Source organism: Drosophila serrata, unplaced genomic scaffold (assembly GCF_035046125.1).
Source record: "Drosophila serrata isolate PLE 108 unplaced genomic scaffold, ASM3504612v1 contig_362, whole genome shotgun sequence".
NCBI lineage: Eukaryota > Metazoa > Arthropoda > Insecta > Diptera > Drosophilidae > Drosophila > Drosophila serrata.
The window spans coordinates 1358336-1377486 of NW_028257260.1; the positions used below are offsets into that span (position 1 = coordinate 1358336).

The window sequence follows — 19151 nt, forward strand, 5'->3', positions numbered from 1 at the left end:
TAAAATCTAAGAATTTTACGTATATTAAATCGATCTTTTTATATGATCCTTTTTGGGCTAAATCAAAGATTTTCAAAAATCAAAACTAAGCCAAAAAAGCATTAATTACAATGCGGATTGCTTTTTTATGCTAGCATTTAGAGGGTTAACAAATGTGCATACCAAGTTTTAAAATTTAAAAATTAGATTTTTTTTTGTCAAGTTTAGACAATAAAAAAATTATAAAATTCTGAAAATTGTAAAAAAATTTTTAAAAATGTATTTTTTACCGGACATTGCTACAATGAATCAGTGTTTGACGCTGTTTATTTTGAGTATACGTTTGTGGATGTCGTCAATACAAATTGATGTACTACTTTATTATATGATATTATAATTATAATTAAGTAATGCGATTTATGGCAATAAGGAAATTGAATTAAAAAATAAATGCATAGCTAGCAGAGCTGAATCTAGACTAAGGCTTGATACCTCCCATAAGATCTATGTTTATATATATATATATATATATATTATATAATAAAATAATATGTATATGATATAATAATATGTATTTGATATAATAATGTAATATATATATAAGATATAATTGTCATGATTAAGACTTACCCCAGTGTAGGACACGTCATTGTTTACTTCCTTCCAGTATGGACTTAGAATCTTGGTTTCTTCAATTAATGTAATCGTGGTATTGAAGATCACTTCCTGTTTATCCAGTTGTATTCCATTGGCCACGTCATCTTTTTGCTGTTGAAGAGTTATCACAATCACTTTCACTACCGATGTAAACACTAGGTACCCCTAGGACTGACTGAGCTCGCGGCGATCGAAGTGCCTCTATTTATACTTCCCGCGGCAAGCTAACAGAGAAAGAGAGAACAGAGAAGTAGAGCGTAAGCGCCATCTCTACAGCGCTGTAACAGTGGGAGGCAGGCATTCCAAATGTTATTGTGAGTAAGAGGAGAGCGAGGGGCAGAGGCTTACAGAGGCATAGGCGGGAGTAAACTAATCACTGCTATTACAATGTTATAATATTAAATTAACCGAAACCACCTTCCACTAAAATTGATATACCATTGCAAATTGCAATTTGAACATTAAAATTAATAGAAATTTGTTATTAATTAATTAATTATTCATTTTTAAAAATTTAATTATTAATTATTTATTTATATTCATTTAAGTTAAAGAAACAGCAAACTAAGGCCTACTTTTATTACATTCATCGATACATATTGAATTAATAGTTTTGCAATCAGTTTTGCATTTTTCTTTTCATTTATTGATCGTTCCTATGGCAGCTATAGGATATAGTTCTTGGATCCGTTGGAAGAGAGAGTATATAGAAGACTACTACTACAAAGATTCATTAAAAACTGACAGGCTAGTTTGCATAAAGACTCACAAACGGACAGACAGACGGGGATGGATAGATCGACTTGGTTTTTGATGCTGTTTTGTGCTAGTTTTTATATGGGTAACAAATCTGCATACTAAGTTTTAAAATTTAAGAAGTCAATTTTTTTTGTCAAATTTAGACAGTAAAAAAATTATAAAATTCTGAAAATTTTAAAAAATTTAAAAACATGTATTTTTATGCCGGACATGGCTTGAATGAATCAGTTATTGACGCTGATCAAGAATATATATGATTTATAGGGTCGGAAATGACTCCTTAACAGCTTTGCAAGCTTCTGACTAAAATTATAATACCCTGCCAGGGTGTAATATTGTAGCAAAAGTTGGATAAAAAATCAATATACCTAATCTATAAATAATTTAACTTTAGGTATACGTTTTTATATATGTCTAATAAAACTTGCTGTGTCACTTTAAGTTAAAATTAAGAAATGGGTTTAATAGTAATACGAGCATTAATTAGAAAATAAATGCATAGCTAGCACTTCTGATCACTTATCATCTTAATCTATATAATATAATAATGAATAATTTTGATAGTAAAGACTTACCCCTGTATAGGACACGTCATCTTTTTTCATTATTAAATTCCTTTCGGTGCAGAGTTAATTAGGTATCCATCGAAATGCGCTTCTTCTTGCCGATCCGAATGCATTCCATTGGCCACGTCATCTTTTTGCTGTTGAAGAGTTATCACAATCACTTTCACTACCGATGTAAACACTAGGTACCCCTAGGACTGACTGAGCTCGCGGCGATCGAAGTGCCTCTATTTATACTTCTCGAGGCAAGAGAGCGAGAGGGAAAGAGCGTAAGAGCCATCTCTACAGCGCTGTAACAGTGGGAGGCAGGCATTCCAACTGTTATTGTGAGTAAGAAAGAGAGCGAGAGGCAGAGGCTTACAGAGGCATAGGCGGGAGTAAACTAATCACTGCTATTACAATGTTATAATATTAAATGAACCGAAACTAACTTCTGCCAGGCAAAATTTATATACCATTGCAAAATGCAATTCGAACATTAAGATTAATAGAAATTTATTATTAATTAATAATTTATTAATTTTTAAAAATTTAATTATTAATTTATATACATTTATGTTAAAAAACAACAAAGTAATGCCTACTTTTATTACATTCATCGATACACATTAAATTAATAGTTTTGCAAACAGTTTTGCATTTTTCTTTACATTTATTGATCGTTCCTATGGCAGCTATAGGATATAGTTCTTGGATCCGTTGGAAGAGAGAGTATATAGAAGACTACTACTACAAAGATTCATTAAAAACTGACAGGCTAGTTTGCATAAAGACTCACAAACGGACAGACAGACGGGGATGGATAGATCGACTTGGTTTTTGATGCTGTTTTGTGCTAGTTTTTATATGGGTAACAAATCTGCATACTAAGTTTTACAATTTAAGGAGTCAATTTTTTTTTGTCAAATTTAGACAGTAAAAAAATTGTAAAATTCTAAAAATTTTAAAAAATTTAAAAACATGTATTTTTATGCCGGACATGGCTTGAATGAATCAGTTATTGACGCTGATCAAGAATATATATGATTTATAGGGTCGGAAATGACTCCTTAACAGCTTTGCAAGCTTCTGACTAAAATTATAATACCCTGCCAGGGTGTAATATTGTAGCAAAAGTTGGATAAAAAATCAATATACCTAATCTATAAATAATTTAACTTTAGGTATACGTTTTTATATATGTCTAATAAAACTTGCGGTGTCACTTTGAGTTAAAATTAAGAAATGGGTTTAATAGTAATACGAGCATTAATTAGAAAATAAATGCATAGCTAGCACTTCTGATCACTTATCATCTTAATCTATATAATATAATAATGAATAATTTTGATAGTAAAGACTTACCCCTGTATAGGACACGTCATCTTTCTTCATTATTAAATTCCTTGCCGTGTAGAGTTAATTAGGTATCCATCGAAATGTGCTTCTTCTTGTCGATCCGAATGCATTCCATTGGCCACGTCATCTTTTTGCTGTTGAAGAGTTATCACAATCACTTTCACTACCGATGTAAACACTAGGTACCCCTAGGACTGACTGAGCTCGCGGCGATCGAAGTGCCTCTATTTATACTTCCCGCGGCAAGCTAACAGAGAAAGAGAGAACAGAGAAGTAGAGCGTAAGCGCCATCTCTACAGCGCTGTAACAGTGGGAGGCAGGCATTCCAAATGTTATTGTGAGTAAGAAAGAGAGCGAGGGGCAGAGGCTTACAGAGGCATCGGCGGGAGTAAGCTAATCACTGCTATTACAATGTTATAATATTAAATGAACCGAAACTAACTTCCGCCAGGCAAAATTTATATACCATTAAAAATTGCAATTCAAATATTAAAATTAATAGAAATTTATTATTAATTAATTAATTATTAATTTTTTAAAATTTTATTACTTTTTATTATTTTATATACATTTATGTTAAAAAAACAAGAAAGTAATGCCTACTTTTATTACATTCATCGATACATATTAAATTAATAGTTTTGCAATCACAGTTTTGCATTTTTCTTTACATTTATTGATCGTTCCTATGGCGGCTATAGGATATAGTTGTTGGATCCGTTGAGAGAGAAAGTGTATAGAAGACTTACTACAAAGACGGACAGACAGACGGGGATGGATAGATCGACTTGGATTTTGATGCTGATCAAGAATATATATATACTTTATATGACCGGAAACAACTTAACTGTTTTGCAAGCTTAAAAACTGAAATTATAATACCTTGCGAAGGCTTAATAATGAAGCAAAATTTGGGTAAAAAAAAAAATAAATTTACCTAATTTATTATTAAGTTAACTTTGTGTATACGTTTTTAGATATTCTGAATACAAATTGCTGTGTCAATTTTAAGGCAATACGATTATTAATTGAAAAATAAATGCATAGTTAGCGCATTCATTCATTCATTTATTAAATCGATATTTTTATATGGTAATTTTTGGAGTGTTTAAAATTAAAAATTAAAATTAAAATTATTTCAAATATCATAGCTAAGCGAATAATTAATTTACTTCAGTTTGGATAAGTTTTCTATGTGAGTTTTTATTAGAGTTTACTTAATTATAAAATTAAAAAAAAAATTAAAATTTGGGTCAAATTTTGACATTTTAACGATGTTAAGAAAATCGTATAACATGGCTGGCGCGACTCAGCTGTTGGTGCTGATCAAGAATATATATGGGTTATAGGGTCGGAAATAATCCCATCATTCAACTAAAATTAAGACTTTTTTTTACATATTTAAAGGAAAGATTATCCGGCGTCTGGAGGACAATGGTACGTATACGTGATATTCTATGTTGATGCGATATTACGTATACGTAATTATTTTTATTCGGAAAATTTTTGAAAAATTTATTTTTCTGCTGGAGATTGCTAAAAAGATACGCCAGTTGATGCTGATCAAGAATATATATACTTATATGGTCGGAGATGACTCCTTCACTTCGTTGCAAACTTCTGACTGAAATTATAATACCCTGCAAGGGTATAATAATGTATCAAAAGTTGGCACCAAAGTCAGGGTCAGTTTTTAAAATATCACAATAAGTAAATAATGTTAGAAATCAATATTTGAGAACTATTTATAAGTAAATTAGGCTGTTTATTTTGAGTATACGTTTGTGGATGTCGTCAATACAAATTGCTGTACCACTTTATTATATGATATTATAATTATAATTCAGTAATGAGATTTATGGCAATAAGGGAATTGAATTAAAAAATAAATGCATAGCTAGCAGAGCTGAATCTAGACTAAGGTTTGATACCTCCCATAAGATCTATGTTTATATATATATATGATATAATAAAATAATATGTATATGATATAATAATATGTATTTGATATAATAATGTAATATATATAAGATATAATTTTCATAATTAAGACTTACCCCAGTGTAGGACACGTCATTGTTTACTTCCTTCCAGTAATGACTTAGAATCTTGGTTTCTTCAATTAATGTAACCGTGGTATTGAAGATCACTTCCTGTTTATCCAATTGTATTCCATTGGCCACGTCATCTTTTTGCCTGTTGAAGAGTTATCACAATCACTTTCACTACCGATGTAAACACTAGGTACCCCTAGGACTGACTGAGCTCGCGGCGATCGAAGTGCCTCTATTTATACTTCCCGAGGCAAGCTAACAGCGAAAGAGAGAACAGAGAAGTAGAGCGTAAGCGCTATCTCTACAGCGCTGTAACAGTGGGAGGCAGGCATTCCAAATGTTATTGTGAGTAAGAAAGAGAGCGAGGGGCAGAGGCTTACAGAGGCATAGGCGGGAGTAAACTAATCACTGCTATTACAATGTTATAATATTAAATTAACCGAAAGTAACTTCCGCCAGCAGTTGTTTATATATCATTACGAATTTTATTCCAATCATTAATAATTAATGGAATATAAATTATATATATTTATGTTAAAAAAACAACAAAGTAATGCCTTTATTTTATTACATTTACCGCTACATATTTTATAGTTTACACTTGCAGTTTTGCATTTCCTTTATATTTAACGATCGTGTTTTTGGCAGCTATAGGATATAGTTGTTGGATCCGACCATTTAAGAGAACGTGTATATAGAAGACTTCAAATAGCTTCAAAACTAAGAGGATAGTTTGCGGAGAAACGGACAGACGGAAGGATCAAGAATATATATTCTTTATATGTCCGGAAATGACTCATTCAATGCGTTGCAAGCTTCTGAACTAAAATTATTGTACCCTACAATCAATTAATATTCGTGAATAAATTATAATTAAGTGGGCGATGTGAGGAATGTGAAAGGACTAACAGGAACTATCGCAGTCTGATGAATGCGCTGATAGAGGAGCCATCGCGACGTCCTGCTTGATGGCCCTCCCTTGGCCAATTACTTTCGCCAGCACCTGTATCCCTATATTGCGGAGCACACACATACACACATGCATAGTGAGTACTTCGTCCTTCGTCCTTGTTACTGCGGCGTCGGCTGTTGCTACCATTTGCTGATGCTGAGCGCGAAATATGAGCGGCATTAAAAATTAGTCCAAAGTACTGCTAAGTGCGGAAGCAGCCGCGGCAAACTATCAACGAACACAACCAGGACAACTCGGGGACAAATTTCAGCAAAAGGGTCATCCTGTTTATACCCTAGCTCAAAGAAAGATAGAGAATATTGGTGGCTTCTGGGATCCAGGATTATGCGAGAGGAAAGGATAAAGGATGGTAGAGGTAAAGGAATTGGATTTATAAAAGATAAAGGATTGCATAATGGTAAAGTTAAGTTCTAGGGGATACACATTTAAATCGAATTGTTATATTATTTCTTTATCTTTTTCTTTCTAGGATTAAGAGAGAAGATCTGGAAAATTGAGAGAATACTTAATGATTTTATTAAATATTACGAATCATATTTATTCTTTATTTTCCTTTTCTAGGATTTCGCAAATATTACCTAATAATATTAATCAAATGAATTCTTAATTTTTCCTTTCTGAGATAATTATTAAAAATTATTAATCATGCTTTTGCTTTCCTCTTCTAGGATTAAGAGAAATACAAGAATAATTGTTTGTTTTCAATGTTATAATGCAAAAATTGCTGATGTTTAAAGTGGTATTAGTTTATAAATGAAAATATATTATTGATTAACTGTCATACATATATGATTTTTGTAAACTTTCTTAGAATTGAAAATATTTTATAAAATATATTTATATATATACAAATGTTTTTTAAATATTTTTTTTAGAATCACCATTTACATATGACAATAAATCTTTTTAAAATATACGAAATCTGTGTTTAATTTTTACTTTAAACTTAGTCTAAGGATGTTAGAATTGTGGTTTATATATTATTAGAAACAAAAGAGATTATATATTTTTAATAAACATACATTTAAAATGAATGCTATTTTGGTTTAGTAAAAGTTAATTTTCAATATATTTCAATGGGATGTTAGACTAAAATAAATACATTTTTAAGGAATTATGATGATGAAGGATGAGAATTAAGGTTTTAATTTAATTACAATGAAATGGCCATATATATTTTGATTTTTTATTCATTTTTTCGATCCAATCGCAAATTGCTATGGTTTTTCAAATCTCTGCCTTTCCAATTTAGTTTCCCTTCTGGTTATATATATATTTAAATATTTAAACGTATTCTAAACCTGGAACACCGTGCTCCCCTTCTCGCTACCCTCTGTGTCCCCTCCCCCTTGGTCTCCTTGGTAGTGGGTGTGGGTTTTAGGAGTATATTAACTACAACAATGCGCCCAGCGAAGCTGGAGTACCATATTTTTAGTGTCCAGTTAGCAGTTGTGTGAGTGTGTGTGTGTGTAGCGGCATGGGCGGCATTTCCCATATATATTTCCCTCTCCTCCCCCCCCCCCCCCCCCCTTGCACATTTTCCTCTGTCGTCTGGCTCTTCTAGTTTTGTTGGTCGAAAATTTTAATGCCACATTTAGCGTTGGCGACAATGCTGACGTTGGTATCCTTGGTGGGGGGACTTAAAGTGTCCTTCCCCCCCCCCCCAGAAAGCATTCAGCGCGGTTTTTTCCGGGCTTTTTGTTTTGTATAAAACATAGGCGGGGAAGGAGGTAGGATGACCATACAAAAATGCAACAACAGCCAACAATCGACATTGGCATATGCCGCACAGAATATGAGCACTGGCCAGTTATATAGAATAGGGAGAGGGGGGATATGAGGGAGGAGCAGTGTCCAGTCCATTGGCCAGAGAACGAGCATAATTGGCAAGTTGTATCCATTGGTAATGGTAACCAAAAAGGGGTACAAAAGGAACGGCATACTGCCAAAATGGGAAATACAAAATGAAAATCGCTTAAACTGTGCAAACCAATAAATTTAAAGCAGCTTAAGCGACGAACACGAAACGAAAACGAAACAAAACACGGGGACACACAACAAAAACACCACTCCCGATCACACACACACACACACACAAAAAGCTACTTTGGAGGCGGGTGTGTTGGGTGTTAAGGGGGCGTCTGGTTTGGTCTCCTCAAAAAATCGTTGCAATTAAATGCAAATCAGCTGACAAAAAGGATAAACACATATGGCCAGTCAGGTGGTGATGAAGGGAGGAGGAAGTGGTGGCCAATGCCAGAACCAGAGGGCGTTACGGAAGGCTGGATGGCCTGGTGTCACTTGAGCTGGCTGTTATTTCTATGGCCAGCCGGTTGTTTAGTTTGTCCGGTCATGCATCATCTTCATCGTCATCGGCAGCATCAGTAGAATCCTCATCATCATTATCATCGTTATCATCATCCGCAAATGCACATACATATATGTAAACACACACATCCCAGCCAAAGCGTTGGCTCACCTTATGTACAGGTATACACCTGAGAAATTAAATGTATATGTTAATTATATATGATAAAAAAAACTCTACAATTAATGGGGCATCTTTGCCTCCTTTGCATTGCTTTATTTTGCCTCATTAATCAGTGTAAAGTGTAAGGTGTAAGGTGTAAATTGTAAAGAGTTAGGTATTTTGAATCTTGCTTGATCATTATTTAAAATTTTATCCAATTTGGCATTCAGCATCTTTACCTAGGGTAGGATATTCAACTCCAATTTCATCAGTACTACGCGCTTCACCTGGCTCATCATTGTGTTTGGCTTCATCTGGATATCCTTGATGATAGGGATCGGTACGTTGATACAGAATACCAACATTCTCGGCACGACGCGACTGGGGTGACAAAAAGGTAAGAGTAGGACTCTCATCCCTTTTGTCTCTGTCCAGCGACTGCACTCGATTCCAGGATCCTTGCTGAATGTCACTCTTCTGCAGCTTTCGGTCTACAGAGTTGCTGCGAGGTGAAATAATTCGAGTGGGAACTGGGGGAACAAACTGTGTAATCAATTGAATCTATATATAATATATCTCACCTGATCCTAGGTAATTAGCGAAGTTATCCATCTTGAGGGCCATAAAGTTGGGCAGCTTCATCTGCTGCTGCTGCTGCTGCCGCGTCTGCGGCTGCTGCAGGTCGGCGTTGTTTTGGATGAGATTGTCTGGATTGGAGGTGGACATCTCCTCATTGTCTGGTGTGGCCATATCGTCTGTCTTCAGTTGAATAGAAGCCTTTTTCATTTGGGCCTTGTTACGATCGTCTTCTGGTTGCTGTGCCTGTCTGGCAGAATTATTCCTGTGGCGAGGCATTTTCTCATCCAATTTGTGTTAAGCCTTCGATAGACTTTGACGACTAGCTGGGGCAGGTAAGTCAAGGTTTACTTGATGTTTTTACAACTAAACAATGACTTACTTGATCCACTTTACAACAGGGATTATATATTAATATATTTATATTCAATACCCTTCTCCTTTCCCCTGCCAAGACATCGTTTCTTAAAGCCAAATATCTATACATTTTGCCATCATTGTGCGCTCTTCTTGCCGCTTATGAGTAATTACATCCAATAAGGATAATTGGGGGACTAGGTATTTGACCTAAGTATTTCAAGTATAATTTGATGTGAGACCAATTAATTGAATCGGGGTCACTGGAAATTAGTTTAAGAGCGACCTATTTCTCTTTGTGTATAGCATGCCTGCGATCGGCATATATAGTCATGTGTTCACATTTATATATATATACATATATATGTACAAAGCGTTTGGCTACTGTCTGTATGAATGGGCCAGAAAGTCCTCCAACACCCCACACATCCATCCTACTTCGTCCCGTCTCTGTTTTCACTTGCTGCACAAACACAACAAACACCAATTCAACTGCAATTGCATGCAATGCATTTTGCATTTTGGATGCCCCAGACAAACACTCAACGAAGTGGCTGCAAGAGGGGGCATATCTATATATATATATAAATATATATATATTGTGGGGCATATTGCAAGGCGACACGGGGGATTGGGACATAGCAGAGGCATCTGCTGGCCATGAAATAATCCTTAAAAGACCACAAAACGATTTTATTCAATTAAAATGTCAAAAACGGTGTTTGTTTTCGTTATTTAATGCTATAAATATTTACACTTTTATCTATGCAACTGCCATTGCCACTCCCACTGCTGATTCTCATCAGAAAAAAACTGAACAATTCACCAATTTGCCGAGTTGAGTGCATCAAGAGAGTCTATGAATGGGTCGAAAGCGAAAGTTATCAGTTTAAATATTTGTATGCTCGTTAGCTTTAACTGATTGGGAATCATAAGGGTCAAGCGGCAAGGGAAATGTGTGAAGGAGTGCGAATTTATTTAGAGCAAAAGTGAACTTGAAATATATATAAAGAAGGCATTAAGCATTTCAATAAAAGTAAATAAATTAAATCTATATAATTCCATAGATCTCTTTTTCTGTTGATTTCTCTTCTATTGATATCTCTTATTATCGATCTCCATCAACTTCTGTCTAATGTTCTATTTCTCTCCTTTATCGTATTTATTATATCGTTATATATTTCTATCTATTCAGTGATCAGAGACCATATAGCCTCACAGCCTCCTGGTCTTTCTTTTACTTAGATCTCATCTACTTATAAATATGAGTTAACCTTTATCTTTGAATTTCTTCAGGATAACAGATAACAGAGTCTCGCTTTCCTGGAACAGTGAAAATCCTGGGCATCACCAAGAATTTATCTCTGCATTTCAACGAATTAACTATCGATGAATCCCTGCCAAGGTGGAGAAATCCCTTTCGGTCAGTTTGTATAAACAATTTAAGGATTGTATGCTGGGCCTTGAACTGTTGAACTACGAACCTACCCCCCTCTCGCATATTTATTAGAGTGATTAGTAGATATAATTCCATTAAACTGAATGGAATCTATAACTATTTAATGAATGAAAAGCAAGCACAAAAACTTTCAGAGATTTCCCCCACTGGAAGTTGCTGGTCAACAAGTTTCTAATTCGTCAGATTGTTTCAGTTGGTGGGGAGCATAAACATTGCTTACATAATAATTATTATGATTATCATATTGAAAGGGGGAGGATAGGGGAATGGCATCCAGAACATGGTAGGAAGAAGGTCGAAGGACATAGGCATGGCCGATAATTTGTTGTTGCTGTTAGCCGAACATTTTTGGCTTATTGCAAATTTTGGGCACGTACAACTCGTAAAGACTATTTACGATTCTAATAAAAAGTGTGCCCCTTTGCCCGGGCACACGCCCCACGCCCCACCGCCCACCGCGTGTCATCCCTTTTGAAGGAGTAACCAAAGTTGAAGTCCTGCCGGGGGTCCTTATAATAACGAGACGTTTCCACCGTCCTCCGACTGCTCTCTGTATCCCCCTCCCTTTGTGTGTGTGTGCATGGAAATTGTTGAATTTGCTACTAATTAAATTGCCGGCGCTGCTTGAAATTTGCATTCGCTTTTAATAAACTTCGCCGAGAGTGAATCGAGCAGGAGGAGCAGGAGGAGAAGTAGGGTCCTGTCTATACAGAAGAAGAGAGAGAGTTGCCTCCTTATTAGGGGCGCAAATATCCCTGACAAGGCACTGACAAAGACATTTTAGTTTGGAAATTCCTTTTGCCCCTTGCCTTTTGCTTTTGCCGCCAGAAGCAACAATGTGTGTGGAATCCATGTAGATGACTCTCGACGATTCCAATGATTCCAAAGATTCCCAACGATTCCAGCTATTCCGGATTCCGACTCGCCACCGATGGTATCCCGCAATTCGTTTTATATTTGCCATTCAATTGTTTTTTATTTGTCAGTATTGCTTCTTTCCAACCATGACTACAGTCTCTTTTTACCACGTCCTCGTCCACCTCGTCCCTTCGTTCTGCACTGGTTGCATTTTTAAAACTCACTCGCTCCCGCGCGCCTGGCACTTCCTGGGTAGGATTGGGTGTACTGGGACTGGACCAGCTTACTGTGGAGGAAGTCCAGCATTGAAATTTCTTTAGAGGATAGTCTGCTCTAAAAACTGGATGAATATATACTGCAATAAAGATTAAACTGAACACGATGCTGGCCTTAAATCTTCAAAAGGTCCTAAAACAATATTTCATATTAATTAAGAATCCTTATAATATTTTTCAAGGGTATCCTTTTGCTCTTAACCCAATCGGAAAATAGCTCATATACCCTTGGCTACTTACGTGCCCCTTTCGGATGCATTGATTGCCACCTGGCAGCAGCCACCTGCAACGATGCTTCTGGCTTCTGTCCTAGCGTCCCAAAGTCCTGGTGTCCTGATGTCCTGATGTCCTGGTTGCCGTTGGCTAGCTTTCGTTTTAAATCAATACAACAAATTTCGCGGGTCGCCATGGAGTTGGTGTTGCTGTTGGTATTGGTATTGGTGTCGCCCCCATTGGACTCCATCTTCTGCTCCTTGCCGTGTGCCGTTTAAAATGTTCTGAGTAATTAACACGCGGCGTGTGTAACCCCAAATGGTCATACCGAACGGAATGGTAAGAGGCGCTGCATCCGGATGGGGATGTGGGAATGTGAGGGACCTGCGACTACGACTGTGACTGTGACTGTGAAAATGTGCAACGTAAGCGCAGCATCCGGGGAAAGGGAATAGGAAGCTCGAAGCTTTGGAACGCGGGGACCCACGCACATGGCCAAAAAGTTACACGTCCCCAACGATGGCTACATATACGTATGGATGTGTGTGTGCAACTTTTATTTATTGATTTAATACTTTTTCAATTTACTGCAAATAGCCAAAGAGTTTCCGTTGCATATGTGCAAACTGTGTGTGTGTGTGTGTGTGTGGGAGCCATAACTACCTTTCTGGCAACTAATTCCGAAGCAATGGATCCCCCGCCATCCGGCAGATGGCAGCTGTTCCCACAAGGAATACGAAGAATCATCGATGGCCAAAGCAGACTTTGTTCGCCAATTGCCATTAGACGACGGATGGACGGAAGGATGGGAAATAGGGAATATATCTTACTCTGTCTCTTTGCCAATTAATATACAAGCTGGCACACTAGTTATTTCTATAAAGAAATTATTCGTATGTTAACTTATGTAAGTTTATGAAAACAGGAAGTTCAAGTTATATAAGTCGATAGCAACATGTGCTTATGAAACAGTAATCGGTAAAACGATATACAAAAGATCAAAATGTGGGATTCACACTTGATCAAGTACCAATGCAGTGGAAAAACGCAATTATTAAATAAAGCTCTTTAATCACTATTTACCTTCTTGGCTATTGGTTATGTTAGTGGAGCCCGAGATGCAGCAGCCTTAAATCAGAAGGGGTAGCGAAAGGAGAGCCTCTATAGAAATGTTAGACCAGGTTCCCAGAGGGAGGCGATGCCAGCGCATTAACAGTAGCACCAGCATTTCCCCAAGTCCCAGTGTCGTCGTCGTCCTTGTCGCTGTAATCGCTGTCGCTCCCTACAAGCCTCTCCCGGAAACGGAAGTGGAGCAGTTGTTCGCATGGCCCTTAATTCACAATTTAATTTCACAGTGAGCTGCGCACGGAACAAAGAAAGCTCAGCGGATGGGACCTTGGGTGGCAGCTAGTCTGCCGGGGATCCTCCACATGTGGATCACAGATCTGATTTCCGTTGCTTTCTCTTAGTTAGCATCCACCGACCATGCCCCAACTCGCGGACGGGAATCGGGAATCGTGAACCGTGACAACGCCACGTCCTTGTCCTTGAATTGGGCAGGGGGTCGGGGTCCTTTGAGTTGAAGTGGGCACCGGAATCGGACCGGATCCGGTGTCCGGAAAATGCGCGTGAAAAACCTACGCGTGGAAGAGTAACTGAAAATGGTAAACATTCAATGAAGCGAAATTGATTTGATTCAATTTGAAAGTTGAAAGCGCTCGTCCAGCGAAGTCAATAACAACAGCAACAACAGATGCACAAGGACCAGCGAAAAAAAAAGAAAACAAAAAGAAATAAGGACACGCAGAGCAAAACAGTACTGCCAATTTTTCGCTTTATGGCCTCTTTATATCCCAGCGAAATTGTTTCTTAAATTAGTCAACCGCAGCACGCAAGTCGATCTAGCCCTCAGATTTGTATATTAAAATATAAATTTGTTTTGATATATAACATAGAAATATTTAAGGGCATAAGATGTAAAAAAAATCATGTATTTTTCAATTCGCCATTCAAATCCTAAAGTTCATTCCATTAAATTAACCTGGTATTTAAAAAAGGCTATAAATATTCCACCATCAATGCGTTTTTAAAAAAGGGAAAAATAAAGCGAAAAGCTCTTAAGGTTACCGTTTATTCTGGATATATTGAATCCTCGATCCGAGTATCCAGTTCCCCATTTCCCCATTTTCAGATGGTAATTGTTGCATTATCATAAACATTATAGATGTGAACTGCACATTATAGTTAGCTGTACCAGATTTTTTTTTGCTTGCAAAGACTTTGAAACAGTGCTAAAAATATGACCGTTCTTGATCTAAAAACGAAGGGAATGCTAAACTAACGGTTTTGGTAACACTGTCTTTTGGAAAAAAGTTTTCTCGCCATTTGGTTCGTGTGAAAATTGCTCCGGAACTTTTTCTCCACAAGTCATCTGCTCTTGTCAATCTGTCAAGCAAATTGCGTTACACGATTATAACAACTGGAATCACAGCCGATACAACCTCATACAACTAAAACATTTACAACCCATTTTATCGAATAAAACTTTCCAGGTAAGAGTTTTTCACCTGTTTTTTTTTTTTTGTCTACCATTTTACATGGTTTCTTTTGAAGAAATGCCGCCCATTCGTAATGTAAAGCCTGCAGCGGGAGTTGCTCCTCGCCGTCGTAGCGATCGGATTAGGGTCCGCAATGAGGCTGTCCAAGCTGCTGCCCAGGCTGCTTCCCAAGCTGCTGAGCCTGCCCGGGAAGAATTCGGGATCTTGCGAATTCCCCTGAATTCGCCAACTATTAATGGACCAAGTGGAGGCCGTCCACTCTTCCCCGTACACCGGCGATCAGTCATATCCATCCTTGAACCCCTTCGCCAGGAACAAAACTTGGCTTTACGAAACATGTCCGGAACAAATAGCGTCTTAGCACCACCCACACCATCACCTAACCCAATCCGATCCATTCTTCAACCTAATCAAGAAGAAAACTTGGCTTTACAAAACATATCCGGAACAAATAGCGTCTTAGCACCACCCACACCATCACCTAACCCAATCCGATCCATTCTTCAACCTAATCAAGAAGAAAACTTGGCTTTGCGAAACATATCCGGAACGAATAGCGTCTTAGCACCACCCACACCATCACCTAACCCAATCCGATCCATTCTTCAACCTAATCAAGAAGAAAACTTGGCTTTACAAAACATATCCGGAACAAATAGCGTCTTAGCACCACCCACACCATCACCTAACCCAATCCGATCCATTCTTCAACCTAATCAAGAAGAAAACTTGGCTTTACAAAACATATCCGGAACAAATAGCGTCTTAGCACCCCCAGCACCGTCATCGGTTGCCAGTACCTCACAAGCGGCAGGATCTGCAGGATCCCAGACTCCTTTGCAACGCGGTGCCGCTAATCGGATTCGGCGTGAATTCTGCAATTTCATGAAAGAACCAGTAGAAGGGTGCCATGTGGAACCCGATGAAGAGAACATTTTTAGCTGGAAAGCAACCATAACCGGCCCACAAGGCTCACCATACGAGGGCGGGGTTTTTGACCTATCTGTATCGTTCCCGCAGGACTATCCCTTCTCACCGCCTACAGTGATATTCAATTCTCCAATTTATCACTGTAATATCGCGTCAACAGGGTATATTTGCATTGATATATTGGGTTCACAGTGGTCCCCCGCCTTAACAATTTCCAAAGTGCTAATATCTATATCGTCATTCCTTTCGGAACCGAATCCCGATGATCCATTAGATCCAATACTTGCTGATTTGTTCAAACATAGACGCGATGAATATGAAGAGAATGCTCGCCTCTGGACCAGCCAGTTTGCTATACCTGATCCGGAATACTCAAGCCCCGAATAGATATGATTCCATTTCGAACTCTTATATTGAAAATTTCATATCTTTAAATATAAATTATGTTTTGGACACGACAATAAAAACATGTGTATGAAAACTTCAATTAAAATAAATTATTTTCTGCTTTCTTATTTCATGTTGGAATTTGATTAATCCTTGTACCGATTAGAGAGACATTTATTTTGTACAGTGATTGCCTTGCATTGTATTGCAAATTGAGGTTGCACTGGGATGCAAATACATTTGCGGACCATGTTCCACAGCGATGCCCATCAGCGAAAGTGAAAGGATTGTGAGGCCACAACAGTGTTGCCTCGTGGCATCAGCAAATCTTTCCTCTAATTTGGGGAAATTTAGTATACCTCATTCTTGGACATTATCTATTATTATATTATCAAATAATTAATATATTTAAAAATTGATTGTGGGGTATTTATTGTCTTATTTTAATGACCATTAGTGAGCAATTAACACTGTTCTTCATTGAAAATTGCCCTTAGCTGCGTTATCTTGCGCCATCTGACAGGTTATGGCAAGACACAAACACAGGTGAGTGAGTGGCGGTGGCAATGGCATTAGCGGATGATGTCCCATCAATTGGAGATAGGGAGATGGAGACGGAGGCGGAGATGGTTACCGCGGATCGAGGGGAGGGAAGGCAAAGGACACTGGCAGGCGGAGAACAATGGGTACACCTGCGAGTGCCTGAACGAGAGTTCAATGGAAATGCCCGAACCCAGGCGCATATACATATGTGTGTGTGCTGTCAGTGACATCTTCTGCAAACAGAGGCGGCGCATAAGAGGGTACTATAATTGTAACAATCAAGCTAGATTTAAATTCTTAGAGTATTAAATATTGAAAATAATTATTATATTTGTTTCCCCCACCAGTAAGCATCAAGTTATCTGTCAAAGCTATTCGAACGTAGTTGGAAAATCTTCAACAAAAATTTCGAAGAAAATATGCATCGCTTCAGGGATAATGCCAGGCAGGCGCAGCGTCAAGAAGCCAATTGGGAGGAGACATTGCGCTTGGCCCAAATGGATGTCGCTCTGCTGAAGATCAATGACAGCAACCTACACTACAAGGAGGATGTGGAAAACCAAGTGAATCTCAACCCAGAGGACACCGAGAAGGAGCTGCTGCAGCTAAAGTGGCTGGACTTTCTGGCCCTCAAGATTGATAGCTGCCCATCGCCAGGTGAGCTCTTACCCTCTTTTAAAGCAGGATTACTTACACTGATCGCTTTTGCAGTTCCCACCAGTACTGTCCATCCTCGCAGTCGCTCCGTTAACCGGAAGCCGCAAAGGACCTCCAATCTTCAGCGATCTTGGACTCGCGTCCAGTCGGTGGACAGGGAGAAAATGGATGAGGATCCGACTTTTTACTTTGAACGCTGGCCGCGTTGCAACGATTCGGTGCCCTCGATGGCAGGCAGTTTGCTGTCCATGGCCAAGCCATTGGAGGAGCACTGTGACAATATGCAGACCTCCACCAGTAAGGAGATTATTACAATGAAGCCACAAATGATGAAGCCACGCGAGGTGCTGATGGACTTGAAACAGAACCGGAAACAAAAGTGTGACTAAGGCCAAACTTGAGATGCTTCGGTGAATTAAATGAATAAACCAAATGTAACAAGCCATATACGTATTTTTCCAATATATTTTACTTATCCTATATGTAAAGGGATATGGATATATGTACGCTCTACGCCCATGAACGCAACACTTCTGTGTGTGTGTCGGTATGTATTGTTGGTCGTATTTCACTTGACCATTATCCGTTGTTCTCAGCAGATGCAGACAATTTCGGCCAGCGGGTAAAACAAAGCGGGGTAGGTTTACCTTGTGGGTGAGGTGGGTTTAGGGTTTGGCTAGGGGGTTAAGGTGTGAGAGGGGGTGCAGCAACCAGGTAGCGTTAACATAAATCAAAGCTTGAAGCTCAAAAGCGAGCGACAGGCGCAGAAATTGGTCAAGGAATGGGGAGAACGCGAACTGAACAGGACCTCAGGGGCAGTGGTGTCCTTTACCAAGAGACAGCTTTTCTTTTATGATTTCAGTTAGAATCCAATACATCTAACACTTGAATCTTTTAATTATCAGAGTATATTACTAATATATATTATTTTTAGATCCTTGGGTTAAAGCTTGCTGTTACAAAAAAAAGGGGTAAGAATACCTTTGTGATGTGGTGAGAGACTGACACACTTCCAGCTGCATTTCGGCACGTGCACTTGAAAAGCCCCAACCAAGCCAAAGACGAGAGGAGAACCAGCCAAGAACTCCAGAGTTGTCACAGTGCTATTCGCCGGCTTTGAGCGAAATTAGACGTGGAGCATAACCAGGAGCGACACCAAAAGAGGGAAGCCCATGTGCTAGGCGTGGCTAGGACATGGGCGTGGGCGGATGGGGAATGCCTCGCGTCATTGCCAGTCATATCCTGCGGGGATAAGCGCACTTTATGCAAAACGCACAACTTTTTTACTTTTCACTATCGCATCGTCCCGGTCGCGTTTTCTCTCACTCTCTAAAGCACTGCAGGAAAATCATTAAATAATCCTTAAAATCTTGTCATATAAAGAAAGGAAAATAATATAGAAAATGTGTTATAGAAGGTGTATATATCTGAACTGCCAACAGATATACCTCAAAAATCTTCAAAAATATCCTTGAAAAATCCAAGTAAAATTGGTAAAACCCTCTGGACTTTTGGGATTAGTAATTTCGCCAAGTGCATTTC

The 19151-nt window shown here is 38.2% G+C and overlaps 2 protein-coding genes across 2 annotated transcripts; one reads left to right on the forward strand and one right to left on the reverse strand.

Annotated features, from left to right (window-relative positions):
• Positions 1-8876: 8876 nt before the first annotated feature.
• Positions 8877-9740, reverse strand: LOC110179125 (uncharacterized). Its single transcript, XM_020946517.2, has 2 exons — positions 9378-9740; positions 8877-9326 (listed from the first exon to the last, which is right to left on the reverse strand). Exons 1-2 carry the CDS (start codon positions 9649-9651, stop codon positions 9007-9009), a joined length of 594 nt encoding a protein of 197 aa, XP_020802176.2. The 5' UTR covers positions 9652-9740; the 3' UTR covers positions 8877-9006.
• Positions 9741-17299: 7559 nt separating this feature from the next.
• On the forward strand, positions 17300-18045 carry LOC110179126 (uncharacterized). The gene is made up of 2 exons (XM_020946518.2): positions 17300-17609; positions 17664-18045. The coding sequence occupies exons 1-2, from the start codon at positions 17372-17374 to the stop codon at positions 17996-17998; spliced, it is 573 nt and encodes a 190-aa protein (XP_020802177.2). The 5' UTR covers positions 17300-17371; the 3' UTR covers positions 17999-18045.
• The last annotated feature ends 1106 nt before the right edge of the window (positions 18046-19151 follow it).

Bases quoted from the DNA above. Each gene is read 5' to 3' on its own strand.
- LOC110179125 (XM_020946517.2), bottom strand. From the start codon at position 9,651: ATGCCTCGCCACAGGAATAATTCTGCCAGACAGGCACAGCAACCAGAA. The intron at 9,327-9,377 runs GTGAGATATATT...TTGTTCCCCCAG, and splicing joins CGCTAATTACCTAGGATCAG to TTCCCACTCGAATTATTTCA.
- LOC110179126 (XM_020946518.2), top strand. From the start codon at position 17,372: ATGCATCGCTTCAGGGATAATGCCAGGCAGGCGCAGCGTCAAGAAGCC. The intron at 17,610-17,663 runs GTGAGCTCTTAC...TCGCTTTTGCAG, and splicing joins TGATAGCTGCCCATCGCCAG to TTCCCACCAGTACTGTCCAT.